The following is a 19,900-nucleotide window of genomic DNA, read 5'->3' on the forward strand; positions in this document are numbered from 1 at the left end:
CGAAGCTGTTATATAATAACGTAGACATTTCCTATTTGGATTATGTGTGTGTGTGTATATAAGACATTATTTTGAAATATGGATGGCGTTCACCACTATTGATCTGTCTGTTGGGCCATTTAGATTTTTTTTTTTTTTTTAAATACCACGTGCTTTTATTCTGTCTGGTTGGAGATGTATTTTCTCATCTTATAATAACTAGTGACCTCGAGTTAAGCTCTTTTTGTACTGGCTGCGCACATGCTTGACGCTTTGATTACTTAGTTAAGGTGTAATAATACAAGAATACATTAAAATGTCACGTTTAATTAACCTAAACCCAACACAAGAACCAGTATATGGTTTCGAAAGGAGTGAAACAATTATTTTTCTTGTATGTATCTGATATGAAGGTTAGAGAGTTTAAATATTAAACACTCTTATCTCAGTTGATTAAATAAAGGGAAACTTGTTTTGATTATCTTTGACAGGTATGTCAAAGTTGGTGTGATTGATGTGACAAAGGGTGAAGCATGTGAGGAAGATGTGAGCCGGTTCATGCCTGACGTCATCATCTGTGACTCATGTGATGCAACCTGGACCTTTATTGTTTGTGCCTCATTAAATATCATGAAAGGTTTTGGTAATTGTTGCATGGTTCCGTTAGGGATTTCACAACTGGAAATGGTGTCTAAGAAAATGAGTGGGCTAGTAAAAGTGACTATGTTAACTTTAAACTATACAGTTGTGTCCTCGAGCTAGACACTGGGTTATAGTTCCTGTTATAACATGGGTGCACTGTAAAGTGCTTTGGATGAAAGTGTCATCTGAATAGCCAGTTAGTAATTTATAAACAGTCAGATTTTCACCGACATGGAAAATACTGGAAACTATACTGCCATTCAAAGCTTTAGATGTCGGTAAGATGTGTGTGTGTATATATATATATATATATATAAATTTTTTTTTTTTTTTTCATGCTCACCAAAACTGTTTTTATGTGCTCACGAATACTATCACAGTTTAAAAAGTAATTTATTGCTGTGATGGCAAAGCTGATTTTTAGCATCATTATTCCAGTCTTCATTGTCGCATGATCCTTCAGAAATCTTTCTAATATGTGACCCTGGACCACAAAACCAGCCGGGGGGGTCAGTAAGGGTCTGAGATGTATACATTATCTGAAAACTGAAAGCTTTCCTTTGATGTATGGTTTGTTGGGACAGGACAATATTAGGCCAAGATACAGCTATTTGGAAAATCTTGAATCTGATGGTGCAAGAAAATCAAAATAGTGAGAAAAACACCTTTAAAGTTGTCCAAATGTAGCTCTTTGCAATGCATATTGCTAATCAAAAATTAAGTTTTGATATATTTATGGTAGGAAATTTACAAAATATCTTCACGAAACATGATCTTTACCTAATATCCTAATGTATTGTTGGCATAAAAGAAAAATTGATAGGTCTGACCAATACAGTGTGTTTTTGGCTATTGCTACAAATATACCTGTGCTACTTATGACTGGTTTTGTGGTGCTCATGAAACATTTCCTATTATTATCAATGTTGAAAACACTGTGCTGGTTAATATTTTTGTAGAATGAATAGAAAAACGAAGTTTAAAAGAAAAGCATTTATTTAAAATCTAAAGCTTTTGTAACATTATAAATGTCACTTTTGATCAGCATACACTGTAAAAAATAAAAAACACAATTTGTTGTGTCAGCTTAAAATAATTTGTTACCCCGCTGTCTTAAAATTTTAAGTTCGGTCAACTAAAATAAGTTTAGTCAACTTGAAATGTTAAGTTGTACTAAGTTGTACTAACAACTTGTGTTTGCTAAACTTAACAGATGGGTAAGTGACTCAGCTGCCTTAAAATTTTAAGTTGATTCAACTCAAATATCTAAGTTGTCACTTAGTATAATTTAACATTTCAAGCTGAATAAACTTTCTTTGAGTTGACTTAAAATTTTAAGGCAGCCAGGTTACAAATTATTTTAAGTTGACTCAACAAATTGTTTTTTTTACAGTGTACTGATCACAAACTTTTAAGCCTTTGTTTATAATTTTGCTCATCTTTGAAAAATGTAATCAGCAAGATGTTGACCCTTGTAGAGCAAAACTGACTGCAAGCCATCTTGACAACATGGTTCTGTCTGTTGAACATCTCAGTGGAAAAATTTGTACATTAATGGAAAAATGTGTTTGTTTATATGCGGAATTGTTCAATAGTTAATAGAATTATTAACCAAGCAATTATTAATGATTGGAAGTGTCATGGAAATCATTTGATCAAACACTGAAGATTCTGAAGTATGAATGGCAAAACATGCCCTCAACCCATCCTCTCCTGTTTACTTGTGAGTCATTCACAGCGTAAGTGCTGCTTTGAGGGTTTGTGTAAATGATGCCAGAAATATCCATTCGTATGATCTAGTATGAAATATTAACACTGTATGATAGTATTTCACCAGTGTAGATAAGGGCTCAGTTTGATCCCATTTGGTAAAGATAAAGCATTAATTGATTCTACTCTATTTGAGCCAATTGTTTAATATGAACTGAAAGACATCAAGGATTGCATAAACAGTTTAGATAAACAGATGTAGCTCTGAGGAACTCAGACTGGATTGTGGCAGCTGTATTTTATAACACAGGCTGTCAAGCAGCAGAAGACTCTTTTGAGTGGAATGCTTTGCTTAAACAAATCTGTTGTGTTTGGTTTGGACTTGCGTCAATATTGTACAGAGAAGTTAAAGGCAGTGGATCCTTATAGTTATAGACGTATATTTTCTCATTCGTGAAATATTAATAAATGTGTACGTAGATGGTTAAGTTAAAGTTTTTTTTTGTTTGTTTGTTTTCCAATTGCTTTTTACATTTGAATCAGCATTTGTCAGCAAGTTGCTATTCACTTGTCAATCCAAACATGCCCAGAAGTGGATTGTTTAAGAAATTGCCAATTAACTGTATTGATTTCTCAGAGCTTAACTAAGTAAAGTGAGAACTGTGTAATTAAAGGGCAAAGCTGAGAGAGCATGCTAAGCTGACAGCACAAAATATTATCTAACACCACTGGAAAAACAAGGGGGTATTTAAGGTCCTCCTTCCTCTTTTTGAGTCTTTTTTTTCTCAGTCATCTGATCACTCACAAAATGGGATTTAGTCCCTTGAAGCGAGAGAGAAAAAAAAAAATGTCATCACTCTCACTCATGCTATTTTGATCTTGTTCAAACCAATTCTGATTCTCTGTTCTCTTTTTCTGTCTCTTTCCGTTTTTCGTGAGGAAATATTTGCATTGTAAGTCTTTTCTTATCATTTACAGAATGAGTGGGTACAGGCTGTTGTTTTAAATAACACTTTTTGTAGTTGGATTTTTTTTTTTCGTCATCTGTGTTGTAGCTAATTCACAAGCTAATTCACATCTGTGTTGCAGCTAATTTACAAGATTCTGCTATCATAGTGTTTACCCTCATGTTGTTCTATACCTCTATGGTGTATTTTCTTCTGTGGAATAATTGAAAAAAAAAAAACTAAACACTACCACACTACCAGTCAAATGTTTTTGAACAGGAAGGTTTTTAATGTGTTGTTTGTTTGTTTGTTTGTTTGTTTTAAAGAATTCTCTTCTGAACTTTCTATTCATCAAAGAAACCTGAAAAAATTCAACAAATAATAATAATAATAATAATAATAAATGTTTTTGAAGGATCATGTGACTGGAATAACAATGATAAAAATTCAGCTTTGAAATCACAGAAATAAATTACATTTTAAAATATGTTCAAATAGAAAACAGTTATTTTAAATAGTAAAACTGTTTCAGAATTGTACTGTTTTTGCTGTACTTTGGATCAAATAAATGCAGGCTTGGTGAGCAGAAGAGACTTGTTTAAAAAAAACATTAAAAATCTTACTGTTCAAAAACTTTTGACTGGTAGTGTATATTAGTTTTGGTAACTTGTATGTTTAAACACTGAGACATTTCTCAGAATATTTTCTTTTATGTTCCACAGAACCAAAAAAACAGTTCCTGGTTTGGAACGTTGTAAAGATGGTTAAATGATTTGTTAGCTATTCCTTTTAAGATTTTCTAGTTTTAATAAATAGCAACTTATGAATTGCATCTATTGGCCTCTGATTGAGGTTGGTCCTTATAAAAAATCATTTCTATATTACTTGCATCTTGTTGGTTTGCTGTAATGCAGATTGTGAGGACATCACATCTTGATAAAGACTTATTTAGGTAAGATTTTACCAGAAAGGTTTCATATTTAAAAAGTGTTTGTTTTTTATTTTGCGTTTATGTAACTCTTGTATTATTCAATCTCAGTTTTCGCCAATAAAAATGGCAATAAAAGTAAATAAATATACTGCTACACCTTGATGAAACCTTTCCCTTATGTCACTGGTTTCCCAGTGATTTACCTATTTCATCCATTTGCCTCACCCTTTCAGTTTTTCATGTCCCAGAATGCAATATTCCTGATTTAACTCCATCATTCAATAGGGGATTTTGTGTAATTTTCTTTTTCTTTTAAGTTTGCATAATTAGTTGAGTCAGGGTTCATAAGACAAAGGTTGCTTAAAACAATATCTTCTTTAGCAAAGGGCGGAAATGTGTGGCATTTACTGAAAAACCATTTTTGAGCTTTCAGCTAATACTGTGTTGACACTAGATGCGAATGGCTTGATGTGATGCAACAAAAGATAATACCATCCATTATAATCAGTAATTCTGTCTACACTGGATGCCACAAGGCAAATCCCAGACAGTAAACTGATGCCTTGTTTAATTTCTGACATACATAAGTGTTCACGCTATACTTCTGACAGGAGGGGCAAGTGAATATGCAACGGTCACTGTGTTGCGTCTAGTGTAGACAGCCTTTAGCTGTTGTGGCGTGGTTGCATCCAGTAAACTGCTGTTGCTTTTCTTTGGTAAACTCTTTGGATCTCTTTAATTTGATTCACTTATGTCAAAAGAAAAAGGGACTTTATATTTTATGTGCATACAGCGTCTCACAAACACGCAAGGAACACACATAATTTGTGACGCTCCTTAAAAGTAAACTATTAAGTACTTTAAAGGATTAACTATTAAGTATTTTAAAGTTAACTTCCAGAACAAAAATTTACAGAAAATGTACTCACCCCCTTGTCATCCAAGATGTTCATGTCTTTCTTTCTTTAGTCGTAAAGAAATTGTTTTTTTTAACCATTTTTGCATTTTTCTCCATATAATGGACTGATATGGTGCCCCAAGTTTGAACTTCCAAGATGCAGTTTAAATGTGGCTTCAAACGATCCCAGTGCAGTTAAAAACGATCCCAGCCAAATAAGAAGGGTCTTGTTTTTATTAAAAAAAATACAGTTACAATACTTTTAACGCTCATCTTGTCTTGCTCCGCCTGAACTCTTAGTATTCTGGCTCAAGACAGTTAGGGTGTGTTGAAAAACTCCAGTCGTATTTACTCCCTCAACTTCAAAAATCATTTCAAAATCATCCTACATCACTGCAGAAGTACCAACCCAGTCTTTGCAAAGTGAACATGCAAAGATCATCAAACACCCTTGAAAAAAAAATGTAAAACGGTGATATAGGACAATTTTGAAGCTGAGGGAGAACATGAGATGGGAATTTTTCGACATACCCTAACTGTCATGAACCAGAAAAAACAGGCAGAGTAAGACAGACAAATGTTTGACATTAAAAAGTATATAAATTGTATTATTTTTATGAAAATAATCGATTGTTTCACTAGATAAGACCATTCTTCCTCAGCTGGGATCGTTTGAAGCCTCATTTAAACTGCATTTTGAAAGTTCAAACTCGGGGCACCATAGCAGTCCATTATATGGAGAAGAATGCTGAAATGTTTTCCTAAGAAAGATATGAACATCTTGGATGACTAGGGGGTGAGTACATTATCTGTAAATCTTTGTTCTGGGTGTGGACTTCTCCTTTAAAATAAGTTTGTATGGGAATCCGTTCAGGGTGTGAATCTTGACAAGAATCTTCACAAATCAGCTTGGCAGAAAACTGCACTGCATTCGTAACTTCTGCATTTTGTGACAAACTTTTTTTTTTTTCTTTTTTTTTTTTTCTCACGTTGGCCTACCGTAATGTTAAAACAACAGCAGTTAAGCAGAGGGTGATCTTTTTTCATTTTTAACTGTATTTGAACTGATCTAACTGCATATTTCGAATTAAATTTTTACACTATTTCTCTCCAATGCACCCTTTGTAGCGACTTCCTTTGAATTTTTATGTGTGGTTAACCTTGCATGACGTGGAAAGCAGACAATCCGGGTCACATGAACTTGACCGCGTGCTTTTTCAGTTTCACTGATGATCTCCTTGACGGTGCTTTTTTATTTGCTGTAAAATTAGCAGATAGTGGCTTTTGTAATTTAGACTTATTTAGTAAAGTTCAGACCTAAAACACTGTTATTCTGGCTTTAATCAGCCTGTTCTTACTGAACACCATTTAATTGTGCCACATCTCTTGAGATCTTTTATTTGATGCATACCTCTATAAAGTTCCCTTGCTGTGCTGCAGTAAATCTGGGGCAGACTACATTCAAGCCCTCACTCTTCTGCTGACAGAAGCTCTTCAGATCCCCCCGTTGAGTCAAATGCCCCCTTCCTTCCCGTGGGATCCTTTTGTGTTTAATTGATGTGCATCCAAGAGACCCAGTGGATATATTCATTTCTAAAGGAATCTGTCATTCTTTGATATTCACTGTATAATAGTTTGCCCTGCAGTTCCCTGTGGAGGTGCGCTGTGATGTATAAATCTCCTCTCGCAGTGCCCGGGGCAGCGGTCCTGTGGTGTCAGGCTCCTACGGTGCTGCGCTATTGTCACTAATCTCACTTCACCACTGAGAGGCCTAATTAAACGGCATATTTGAGTGAATTAGCTGGTAAAGAGGAATGTGTTGTCATGGGTGTAGAAAGGTCGACTCTTTCTTAGGGGGAAACCAAGCATGTTGTTGAAGTGAAAATCAGGAATGATGACTCAGGGCAGGGGTTTTTAAACTTTTTATTGGCAAAGGCCAACAAACATGAAGTCAGATCTATATTAATTTATACAGATTCATTTATACTGTTTGAAAATTTCAGTGTTCATCAGAAATGACTTTGAATTAGCTTTATGTTCTGTTTAGGGCTGCTTCCTAAAAGTTAACTAACCATTAGTCAGCGAGAAGAGGCTTAGTTGACCAAAATTGTGTTAGTCGCTTAGTGGCAGAAAAACAATTCCACAGGAAGTGGTGAAGTCAAACAATCCGTGACACACAGATCGTGAATCGCTTATCGGTGTGATAACATAGTACATCAGGCATGACATCCAAACACTCACCTATCATTCATCAACTTTAAATATGGCTTTTCATCTTAATGATGTATGTAGTAGCAACTTTGCATCAATCTAGTGTTAACTACAGAGTGAATAGTAGCGCACTTACTGCATGACAGATGGAGGCGCCGTAGCGGTCTCTTACTCATCATTGTCATTTTTGGTCATGCAGATAAAAGTAATACCTCTTTCGAGTCTGTAAAGACTCTGCATTTACTTGTGTGCACTCACAATAACAATGAAACATTGTGCTTTTGTAAAATAATTCAAATTTCTGCTGTCTTCGGTCCACTTCGAAACTCGAATATATCTTTAGACGGTGAAATGTATATTTCACATATTCTGTATGACCATATTCTACATCCCTAATCCTAACCAATAACTAAACTTAACAACTACCTTACTATTAACAAGCAGCAAATTGGCAGTTTATTGAGACAAAGGTCGTAGTTAATGGTTTGTTAATAGCGAGAATTGGACCTTAAAATAAAGTGTGAAAAAATAAATAAATAAATAAATAAAATAAAAATAAATTGTGTAGGTTTTTAAGTTTTCATCTAATATTTATATTATATTCTATTTAATCTTTTTTTTTTTTTTTTTTTTTTTTTTTATTTATTTATTTACTGATAACTATTTGTGACCCTGGACCACAAAACCAGTCATTTTTTTTTAAATTGAAATTTATACATCATCTAAAAGCTTGATAAATAGGCTTTCCATTGATGTGGTCTGTTAGGATAGGACAATATTTGGTCGACATACAACTATTTGAAAATCTGGAATCTGAAGGTGCGAAATATCAAAATATTGAGAAAACTGCCTTTACAACTGTCCAAATGAAATTCTTAATATTCTAATATTACAGAAACAGTTTTCAGTTAAAATCATACTTATTTCTGGAGCACTTTTCACAATAAATATATAAAAAAACGAAACTAATATCAAAAATAAATTCACAGTTTAATATAGAAGTAGACAATAGTGCCAGACAACCAGTGAGCCAGTTGAGGGCAACAGTAGCAATGATGACTCCCTTGAAAGATGCTAAATATTTATACATATCTTTCACATCATATTTCTTACTGTTAAAACGCATTTTAAAAGTTTTTCTATAAAATTTTCAGTGAACCACTTAGCATCCTCTTGTGGACACTTGGGGGCTTCTTGATCCCCAATTTTAAAACCCTTGTCTCAGGGAAGTGTAAGTCACATTTTTCAGTGTGATCTTAGCAAATCTTAAGAGGAAGTTTATAAATGTATAAATGCTGATTTTGGGAATGTGTGTAAAATCTGATTAATTTTATATGTCACGAGTGACAAGTTCCTCAAAAGCTGAAATGACAGGGAACTACAGTGAGTTTAAGGACTCTGGATTGGTTGTCAGACTAGCCCTGGTTTCAGTTCCATGAGTATTGGATGGTTGACTCTTGATCATTTGATCATGGAAAAAAATCACACGTAACTACCATTCAAAAGTTTGGTGTCAATAAGATGTTTTTGTTTGTTTGTTTTTAACTTTCTGTTCCTCAAAGAATCCTTAGCTGCAGAAGACTGGTATAATGGCTGTTGAAAATTCAGCTTTGCCATCACAGGAATAAATGACATCACAGTAAAATAAAAATTCATTTCTTTTTATTTCAGAAAAGTAAATGCTGCCTTGGTAAATATTTAAAAAATAGATCCCTCTGACCCCAAGCACATACTGTTGGCTTCTCAAAAAAAAAAAAAAAAAGAAAAAAAGTATTTGGATGCTTAAGTCGCACGTAATATTTATAAATTCTCTTTGCGACTGGCTTTGACACATCAGAATTCCCATATGGGACAAGTGAAACTTTTAACGTTCAACTGTCGTACTTGGACAGTCTCTCTCAATGTCCTTCACAACCGAACGTCTGACTAGCAGATGTTTCATCATTAATGCTGCGGCAGAAATGAGCTCAACTTGTTTTGTCTATAAATGTGCTTTTGAAGAGGTTGGATGTCTAGGTTTAACCGTTTAAATATCAGTAGGTTATAATTATGAGATAATGGGATCATTAAGGTTATGTGTTTCACACGCTAGTCACAATACGGTAACAGACGTTGTGGGAATATTACACAACATTCAGTCTCGACTTTAGTATTTTCCTTGCGCAATAAAAGTCTGTCGCCTCTTCACGATCTTCAAAGCACCTTAAGTTCTTACGTAAAGGATAACTTCACTTCCTGAGTAAAAATTTCCTCATCATTGTGATCCAAAATGTTCATGTCTTTCTGTCTATAGTCTTCTGTCCATGTAGTGGACTTCAGTGGGGATCAGTGGGTTAAAGGTCTGAGAAATAAGGGTCTTATCTAGCGAAACAATTGGTCACAAATGCTCAACTGCATAATTTGTGAAGTCGTAGACGCACATTGCAAAGATGAGCATTTGTGGTTAAAAGTATGTACATTTTTCTTTTCCTTTTAGAAAATGGCCAATCGTTTCACTAGATAAGACCTTTGTTCCTCAGATGGGATCATGTAGTCCTTTGAAGCTGCATTGAAACTGCAATTTGGACCTTCAACCTGTTGGCTCCCATTGAAATCTACCATATGGAGAAAATCCTGGAATGTTTTCCTCAAAAACCTTAATTTCTTTGTGACTGAAGATAAAGACATCAAAATCTGGGTTGGCATGGGGGTGAGTAAATGATCAGGAAAGTTTTAAGTTTTTTTTCTTCTTTAAATCTCTTTACAGCTGTTTTGAATTTGTTGAATTAGTCTTGCTCCAGTAATTTTTGTTTCCCAAGGAGATGGTGGATCTCCAGGTTTAAGGTTTCTATTTTGAAATCCAGCATTGATGTTATATACACACCTCGCCTCAGTTAGCCAAATATTTTGTGGCTCTGAATTTTTCCACCTCAGGATTTTGCCAGACCTGTTTAGAAATCTTGTTCTTTGTAAGCTGTCTGACAAGTTTGAGTTGTGGGATTTGTTGTTTAGCTGCCTGTCACGTAATCAAATGGATCTGTTTCTGCTTGAAATAAGGACTAAATCTGCTCAGACAAACCAAGGTATCTGTGGATGGATCTGTCCTGCTGTGTTTTGGACTGTCTGCTGATGATCGCATTACGAGGACACATATTATACCTGATGGGTCATGACTAACAGCAGTAAAGCAGAATGTTGATATAAACCAACAGCTCACTTTGTTTGTCTACGTGCCCACAGGCACACACACACAAACATACACACTCATACATACGTAGACAACATACAGGCTGATATCTCTGATCAGTAGAATTATTTGAAGAAAATGTGCTCAAGTTCATAATCAGATCCAGGGCTGCCACTAACGATGATTTTGGTGTTTTAGTAATCTGTCGATTATTCTGATGATTAATCGAGTAATCGGATAATTATATTTTTTGTAGTAATAAAAATAGACCTAAATGAACAATAGCCTTTAAAATAACTTAAAATACATATATATTAGCAATGAGGCAATTAGTTCAGATAAAGTGTCAAAAGCAAGTAATGGTTGTTGTTGTTGTTGTTTTGAACAAAACAAATCTGTTCAAATACATATTTGTATTTTATTCTATATTTTATTCTAAACAACAGAACTAATGTACATTACGCATTACAACATATGACTGCAGAGGGAGCCAACTAACACTTGACTGCATGATCTAATCCTAGTTTAATATTGACTAAACAGCATTTTATTATAATGTCCACTTAGTCTTCAATATTTGGCCATTTCCTTATGATAGAATAGCCACTGTAATTTCTTCAATATGTGGACATCAAAACGTGTAAACTCAGAGTGAGGGTTTAAACTTTTATTTTGAAATCACTATGAACAGTTAGCATGAGCATCTTTAAGAAAGATATTGATGTGTTCTCATGTGTTTAAGTTTATAAATGATTTACTTCACAAATCTGATGAAATGGTGCACGTTGCGTTCCCAGACGAATGTTATAATACACCCAAACTCACAACAACATGCAGAGAGTCAGTTTGAAACGCATGTAAATGACAACAATTTGAGTAACTTAGCTAGCAGTATTTACTGTGAACAAGTCAAATGAGTCGCTCTGAGAGCCACGTACATAACCTAATCGCATGTATTAATTGAATCATAGCATTTGTGAATTCACAATAGTATTATGCTCTATGATTTTTAAATGGGTTTAATATGTGGAATGCGCCACTTCCAGTATTTTGCCAATTACTCGACACGGGCAAAATGCAATCGAGGAGTTTTTAAAATCGAATCCTCGAATAGAATCGAGGAATCGTTGCAGCCTTAGATCAATTATTAATTTTTTCAGAGGTTGTTTAAATGAATGTCTCAGCAATTATCTGCCAAATCATTTGGTGTTACCAGCATTCAGACAAAATCCCATTTAGTTTTAGTCATTTATTTAGTCACTTTCAGTTTCAGAAGGGTGCCCAAGCTTTCACTTCACAACAACTGCGCACTGTTTTGCAAAGGGCACATTTTACCCATAACTCCATGCGACAAAGAGTAGATTCACATGAAGTGGTCCATGAGAATGGAAGGTGCCATTTGAAATGGTGTCTTCATGTGCAGTAACATTTACTGTTGTTCAGCAAATTTTACATACAAAATCCAGTCAGTCCAAAAATTCCCATGCAGATTTTGCAACCGATTCAAGTTGATTGCTTTGGGTGCAAAGACACAGAAAATTGTGTGCAATACTGAATTGAGCTCTTTTGAAAAGGCAAGAGGCAATAGGTGGTACTGAATCACTGATTTAATCTGTGAAAATTTTCTGAATGCCGATTTGAGCTGATGGGAATTTGTGGGAATTAGTAAAATTATGCACAATTATGCACAGTCCTGCTTGTACAAACTGAGGTACGAACTACAAATAATTGTCTGTGGCAAACAACTGCATGCCAAATATATTGTTGGTAGAGCTTAAAAAGATAGTTTACCCAAAATTGAGAAGTCTGTCATTAATTACTCACCCTCATGTCATTCCAAACCCATAAGTCCTTTGTTCATCTTCACAACACAAATTAAGATATTTTTGATGAAATCTGAGAGCTTTCTGACCCTGCATAGACAGCAATGCAGCTACTACATTCAAGGCCCAGAAAGCTAGTAAGAACATCGAAGAGTAGAAATTGAATAAAGTTGTTATTTTTGTTTTCTTTGCACACACGAAAAATTCTTGCCGCTTCATAATATTACTGTTGAACCACTGATGTCAGGTAGACTGTTTTAACAATATCCTTACTACCTTTCTGGACTTTGAACATGGTAGTTGCGTTGCTGTCTGTGCAGGGTCAGAAAGCTCTCAGATTACATTAAAAATATCTTAATTTGTGTTGCAAAGATAAACAAAGGTCTTACGGGTTTGGAATGAAATGAGGGCAAGTAATTAATGGCAGAGTTTTCATTTTTGACTGAACTATCCCTTTAACTTGTTTTAAACCTACAACATTTGTTTAAGCTTTGTGAAATATTAGGCATGGATTTGCTTTTGGCTAGCACATTCAAAATACCAACATGTTAATTTAAACAACATACTTTGAATGTTCAAATGGAAATGAAATGGCTTTTGACTTGTATTTTGGCTGCTTATTAATACCTGTCTCCTTTATCTTTCTTTTTATCAACCCTTGTTCCTTTACCATATCCCTACCTCTGTTCTTCTATCTTTCTCTTTTCCATCCTCTCTCTATCCCTTTCTTCTCCCAGTTTAACCCCTCCCACACAGATGCTTTCGGCTGACCTGATTGGTGGGAGTGATGTGTGAACTAGGTACTTATTTCTTTACTGTCCCCAGCTACCCTCAAACACCTGCTTTCCAAATAAGTCAATATAGTGTCGCAGATATCTAGTATCAACTATTTGCTAAGTAAAATATAAATAAGTCTTTGATTTAAGATGGCAGCAACACTTTAATGCAATATCTATAATGATTGTAAATGTGAAATTTATTTATATATATATCTATATATATATATATATATATAGATAGATAGATAGATAGATATAGATATAGATATAGATAGATATATATATATATATATATATATATATAGATATATATATATATATATATATATATATATATATATATATATATATATATATATATATATATATAGATAGATAGATAGATAGATAGATAGATAGATAGATAGATAGAGATATATAGATAGATAGATAGATAGATAGACACACACAAACACACACATAGATAGATAGACAGATAGATAGATCGATCTAATCTGTCTAATAATAATAATAATAATAATATATTAAGCACATAACATATATAATTTAATAAATATATTGTGTAAATAATTGAATTTTATTTCATGTTTAATATACAGTTATTAAAGCTGGATTTTGGAGCGATAAGATTTTACAATAGACATGCCTATGCAGCAAGAAGAAGAAACAAGCAGACAGTGAAATATCTTGATGTTTGTCATGACTGTGGCTTATTTGGCCATGTGGTTGAGTGTGGCACGGCATGTGTAGCGCTGAGGGGGATTTTTTTGGACCCAGATGGCTTCTAGATACCAAGCAGATGTGATTGTCTCGGAGTTCAAGGCTGCTGAGGGATCATGGGCGGTATAGGGGGAGGGATGCAGCCGGTGGTGGTGCGCTGACATGTCTAATCACTGTCATTAATAAGGAAGGGTGCTGGCCCAAGGCCACAAGAAAAGTAAACAGGACTTGACTGTTACCAAAATCAACAACATCCGCTGATAAAGCTAACTGACCTTCATCAGTCACTCGCTGTCTTTCTTTCGCTTCTGTTTTCAACCTCACCCATCCTTCATCAGCCTACTTTCTCCTCCTTTCTCTGTCCTCCAATTTCTTTTTTTTTTTTTTTTTTTTTCATCTCCCTAAACTTTATTTTTTACATCATCGCAATTTTTTCACTTGCTATGTTGCTTGTGACCGTAATTGTAGATGTTTGATCATGCATCATTGTTATATAAATGGTTGTTATATAAATAAAGTGTGGGATGTGAGTTTATAAACTGTTATTATAAACTGAGAATGCTCTCAGATCTCATTTTAAGATTCCATTTCACTGCTTAACTTGCCTTTGTCTCCATTAAAATGAGTGTGAATAGTGGTGGGTGATATGACCAAAATCTTATCATGATATGAGTCATTTTATTTCACGCTAACAATATATATCACGATATAGAGCAATGTCTGCACGCGCATTAGGGTGGCAGAAAAACACTGATAACAAGTGGAGGGAAATGGGTAAAATCCATGGAATAAGAGAAAAAATGTATTGTGCCTTTGGATGTCAGAATCAGAATTTTTATAGGAATATTCTCATCAAAGACGCTATTTGAAATTAAACGTGGACATTTAAACGTACATATTATGGATGAATCCTGCTATGATTACTCTACTTTTCAAGCATAAATTTGATTTAAATAATAAGTCTACGTAATATTCACATATGCAGTTCATATTGTATTATGTATAAGTCTTATTTAAAACTATAACATTTTACATAACGTCTACTTATTTTATTTCACAATTCTTGCAAATGCAAGTTTATATCTCCTAGTTCTGACTTTATATCTCAATTTAACTCAACAATAGCGAGTTTGTAAAAAAGCCAGAAGTGTGGGATATAAACTCGTGATTTCTGCAGAAAATGATGAGTTGATTTGTCTGATCAGAACTGTGAGATATAATCTCAGAATTGTGAGAATAAAGCCAAAATTTGAAATTCAAACTCAAATGTACCTTTTGTATTCTTTTCGTCCATGACTTCCATATATTACTTGACTTAACTGTTATTTTCTGCCACCAGATAGGCTCTGCCCACAAAAACGTCATCGCTGTTTGAAAACACCTAAATTGGTCTATAGTTATAATATAATAAGGTCTATATGATATAAAAATTTAATACCATTGAAATTTCATAATTGTCACCAGTGTCAGTGTTACAAAAAACTAAAACTAGCCTAAATTTAAAAAATAACAAAAGAAAACTCAAGCCCACTGAAGAAAAGTAAACGGTCAGCTATTTTAAATATAATGAATAATAAACTAATTACAAGCAATAGAACAAAAACTACACTAGAACAAATAAATAAGAAATGCTACACACATTGGGCCTCATTCATGAAACAAGAGCAGAACGATTTTTTTGAGGAAATCGTTCGTAAAGCCATTCTTTTTTTTTTTTTAAAATGTTAGTTGGTATGAACGAAATGTACACCTGCTCCCTACCACGTGTAAATGGTGCATAAAACATTCTGTGTTCTTTTTGGCAAACTGATGACACAGAATTTTGATGCACTGCCATAATAATTGCAAGTTCATTTGCCCTTGCCCTCTTTTGGATTTTATTTTCATTTTTATTTATTTATTTTTTTGTAGCTGTGTTGATGTAAAGCACAGTGCTCATCACTGTCACTATTTACCCAGCAGTAATGTAAATAGAGGATGGGCGGGACAAATACCGACGGTGTCTGGTCTCTTTTACTGCTGGTTGCGCTTTAATGGCTTAAAATCACTGCAATGCTGCAAAATTAAACTGCAATGCTTAAATGCATCCAAACAATAAGTTTTCAGCAACGTCATGTGTAATTGGGATAAAGATGATAGTCCAAAATCTCTACCAATTGACAATTTTCTACTGGTTAATCACATCTACTGGTATATTGCCCACCCCTAAGCGTGAAGTATTTTTTTTTTTTTTTTTTCAAATAAATTGTGTTTTTTTTGTTTTGTTTTGTTTTGTTGAATTAAGGCCAATTCGCACCGCACAAACGGCAGCAAACACGTTTGTTGGGTTTTGTTGGATCAGTGTGTTACCCCTGTTTGGTTGGAGTTTGTTGCCACCTGACCGAACATGTTCAGTCAACATTTGTTGGTGTCTTTTGGGGTGGTGTGATTATGACAGTTATATTTCTAAATCCAACTGCCGATTCGTTCATTGGTGTTTGTTGCCGTTTGTCTGTGCAGCGTGAATTGGCCTTACGGGAAGTCATTAGATGAGCACTTTAATTGATTATTTATTGATGAATAACATTGCTCTGTTGTTCGACCCTAGATGACCTGGCTGGCCAATCAGTGGAGCATGAGAGTGTGCTGACAGCCAGAGCAGCAGTGTTTCTACCAGAGCGTGAGAGGGAGTGGAGGAGAGGAACCGAAACAGAGGGAGAGGAGGAGGAGGAAGAGGAGGCAGAGGAGCGAAGGGAAGGAATGGGTGTTGGTAAAAACACCACCTCCACATCCATGGACTCCACCGCAGAGCCTGGCAAATATGAAGAAGAGAACAAACACAGTGCACACTTCTATCCCATCTCAGTGAGTATGTGTTTGTCGGTGTGGATTGAGGCTAATCATAGGGCTAGAAACAATGCCTTCTAGCCTGTCATTATTGCCTGACTCTACAGGACACTGTGGTCACGTGTACTTTAAGCAGGACGGCGTGGTGTGCAAATTGCTACTTTAAATAAGTGATATTTAAAAGCTGGCTTTTCAGGATTTTCTATTTCAAGTATCAATAAGCTAGCAGGAATGATGAAAAACATATAATCATGACATAAGTTTTTTTTATTTTTTATTTTTTTGAAGATGCACACAAGGTGACACTACCATTAGTTCGAAAACTAATGCTCAAATGTTTAGGGTTTATTCAGCAAAGATGCAGTAAATTGATCAGAAGTGACAGGAAGGACATTTATAATGTTACAAAAGATTTATTTTTCAAGTAAATGCTGCTCTTTTGATCAAAGAATTTTAAAGTAATTCTTAGTTTCCACAAAAATATTGAGCTGCACAAATTAAAATGATTAATTCTTTCTTTTATGCCAAAAATCATTAGGATATTAAGTAAATATCATGTTCCATGAAGATATTTTGTAAATTTCCTACCATAAGTATATAAAAAATTAATTTTTGATTAGTAATATGCATTGCTAAGAATTTGGCAAATTTGGACTTTAAAGGTGATTTTCTTAATTAGTTTCTCAATTAATTTCTTAACTAGTTGTATATTGGGCCAAATATTGTCCTATCCTAACAAACCAAAAAATCAATGGAAAGCTTATTTATTCAGCTGAATAAATAATTAATTGACTTATTTAATTTGACTCTACTAATTTGACTTATGACTGGTTTTGCGTCAAATGTTTTTGTTATCCCATCACCGCAGGAAAGGTTTTTCTAAAAGTAAAACAAACAAGCAACTTAAAATAAGTAACCGCTGCTTTTTGATAGCATTTTTGTTGCTAAACATGCATATTTATAATTTAATAAGCATGTCAAGAGATTAGAGACATGCTATAGGAAATTACCTTTTTAAAGTTTTTTTTTTTTTTTTTTTTTTTTCACACAAGTATCCCATTTTCAGTTGCTCCACAATGGTCTGCTCTTGTAACTTTATCCGTTTGCTTATTTATAAAGAAGCATTAAGACTCAAGTTTCCCTTAGTCATGCCTAACACTCCCTTAAATGCAATTACGTAACAAACCGTATTGTAACATCTACGTGTATTAGATCATTCTTTTAAATTGGTGATGAATTATTAGCGATGGGTGTTCTTTTCTATGACTCTTGCGGAGTCGTTTCTGTATATAATTTTTGTTTGAGGTTGTTTGAAAGGCCATTGTGCAGCCATATAAATCTTCTGTCTAGTATGATGTCATTAGGAACCACCAAAAACTCCACTGCTTTAGAGCTTCCCTATATGAGTGTGTCATTTTCTGTATCTGCATAACCCTGTCTCTAAAATTTGAACAATTTCCCTGGTGAACTTTAGTAAACTGATATGTTTTGCCCGTGTGGGAATGTAAAACTATGCAATTGCCACCGAAACCCTGCCATTTGAATTAGGCAAAGAGAACCAAAGTAAAGCTTCTGGATGCTTAACCCTTAATGTTTAAGTCATAATGTTTGATTTTCAACCTTTGTCATGTGTCACCTTTTCTTTTTGTTACTTGGTAAAATATGTGATTTCTCTGTATTTGACAGGTGGTTAATGGTGTCGTACAGACCCCTGGAGATCAAGATGCAGAGGACACGCAACTTATGGCCATTTACGCAAAAGACAGCCAGACTGAGGACAAAGTGAGTCTTTTTGTTTGTTTATTTTTTTTATGCTTTTGGTACTGTTATAAATTTCACACTTAACCTTTAAATAAAAGGGCTGCTCATACCAGTCATGCTTAAACACTGCATATTAAGCCCTGTTTTTGTAATAACTCAGTCATTATGACTCAGCACTTTTCCACCACAAAGGTAATGGGGATTTTGGAGGTCACAACCACCAATAGAATTTCCTTAGTGTTTGCCTCCAGTATAGCAATGCTGATGCAACACATTGGGTTCCCTCTCTCTCTCTCTCTCTCTCTCTCTTTCGTTGTGTTTCCACTAATATTTGTCAGAAATTAGAATTATTTGACTAGTAATCCAAATTTGAATTGTCATGACAAAGATCAAATGTGACCCTGGACCGCAAAACCAGTCTTAAGTAGCACGGGTGTATTTGTAGCGGTAGGCAAAAATACATTGTATGGGTCAAAATGATCAATTTTTCTTTTCTGCCAAAAATCATTAGGATATTAGGTAAAGATCATGTTCCATGAAGATATTTTGTAACTTTCCTACCATTAATATATCAAAACTTAATTTTTGATTAGTAATATGCATTGCTAAGAACTTCATCTGGACAACTTTAAAGGCAATTTTCTCAGTATTTTGATTTCTTTGCACCCTCAGATTCCAGATTTTCAAATAGTTGTATCTCTGCCAAATACTGGACTGTCCTAACAAACCATACAATAATGGGAAGCTTATTTATTCAACTTTCAGATGATGTATCAAACTCAATTTTGAAAAATTGACACTTAAGACTGGTTTTGTGGTCCTAGGTCACAAATTTTGAAAGATCTAGACAAGACATTTATGGCTATACTGTGTCCTTGCATTGTTTTATTTAGTCATATTGTTCAAACAAATACATATTTTCCATTACAGCATATTTAACAAGTAACAGAATGACTATCTTATGTCATTTTGAAAGAGTAGAACTGAGTTCATTATCAGTTTGAGTTCATTTCAGGATAACTGTATACAGAGGGACTGATTTCCTGCTAATGCCATTTGAATTGCCAGCAGTTTTCCTCTGTGTGTGTGTGTGTGTGTGTGTGTGTGTGTGTGTGTGCGTGCTGATGCTGTTTATAGTGTACAGCTCTCACTCAACTTCTCTGTAATAGAGATTGGTTACCATAGGAACAGCCCAGACCCTGAATCCCATGTGTTTTGTGTTTCCTCACTCCTTCAGTGCTCCATATCAGAGACTGTGGACAGTACAGACAGCATAGACGCCAGGAGAATGGACATGATATACACCATAGAGGACACACCACCTTGGTACCTGTGCTTGTTCCTAGGTTTACAGGTACAAACACATACACAGCCACACGTTTGACATGTTTATTTGCACATTCGGGCGTGGAGTCATGAGCTGCAGTCATTTAAGACATTCATATAACAACTAAAAATTAACCTAAGGGTTTATAGCAGTGACTGTAGAACTAGAATTTACAGCAGT

At 34.6% G+C, this 19,900-nt stretch overlaps 1 protein-coding gene across 4 annotated transcripts in view; it reads left to right on the forward strand.

The window, feature by feature from the left end:
• Nucleotides 1-19,900, forward strand: part of slc23a2 (solute carrier family 23 member 2) — a 42,722-nt gene that overhangs the window by 431 nt on the left and 22,391 nt on the right. The window contains exons 2-6 of one of the 4 annotated variants that reach the window (XM_051116865.1): nt 471-3,284; nt 13,045-13,107; nt 16,394-16,650; nt 18,319-18,414; nt 19,631-19,747. In XM_051116865.1, coding sequence (XP_050972822.1) covers nt 13,095-13,107; nt 16,394-16,650; nt 18,319-18,414; nt 19,631-19,747 — 483 coding nt within the window. In that variant the 5' untranslated portion in view covers nt 471-3,284; nt 13,045-13,094. Of the gene's footprint in view, nt 1-470; nt 3,285-9,791; nt 10,008-13,044; nt 13,108-16,393; nt 16,651-18,318; nt 18,415-19,630; nt 19,748-19,900 lie in introns of those variants that run through there. The other 3 variants (XM_051116866.1, XM_051116868.1, XM_051116867.1) reach the window with 3 other exon arrangements.

Source organism: Labeo rohita, chromosome 8, assembly GCF_022985175.1.
Source record: "Labeo rohita strain BAU-BD-2019 chromosome 8, IGBB_LRoh.1.0, whole genome shotgun sequence".
In the NCBI taxonomy this organism is placed as follows: Eukaryota; Metazoa; Chordata; class Actinopteri; order Cypriniformes; family Cyprinidae; genus Labeo; species Labeo rohita.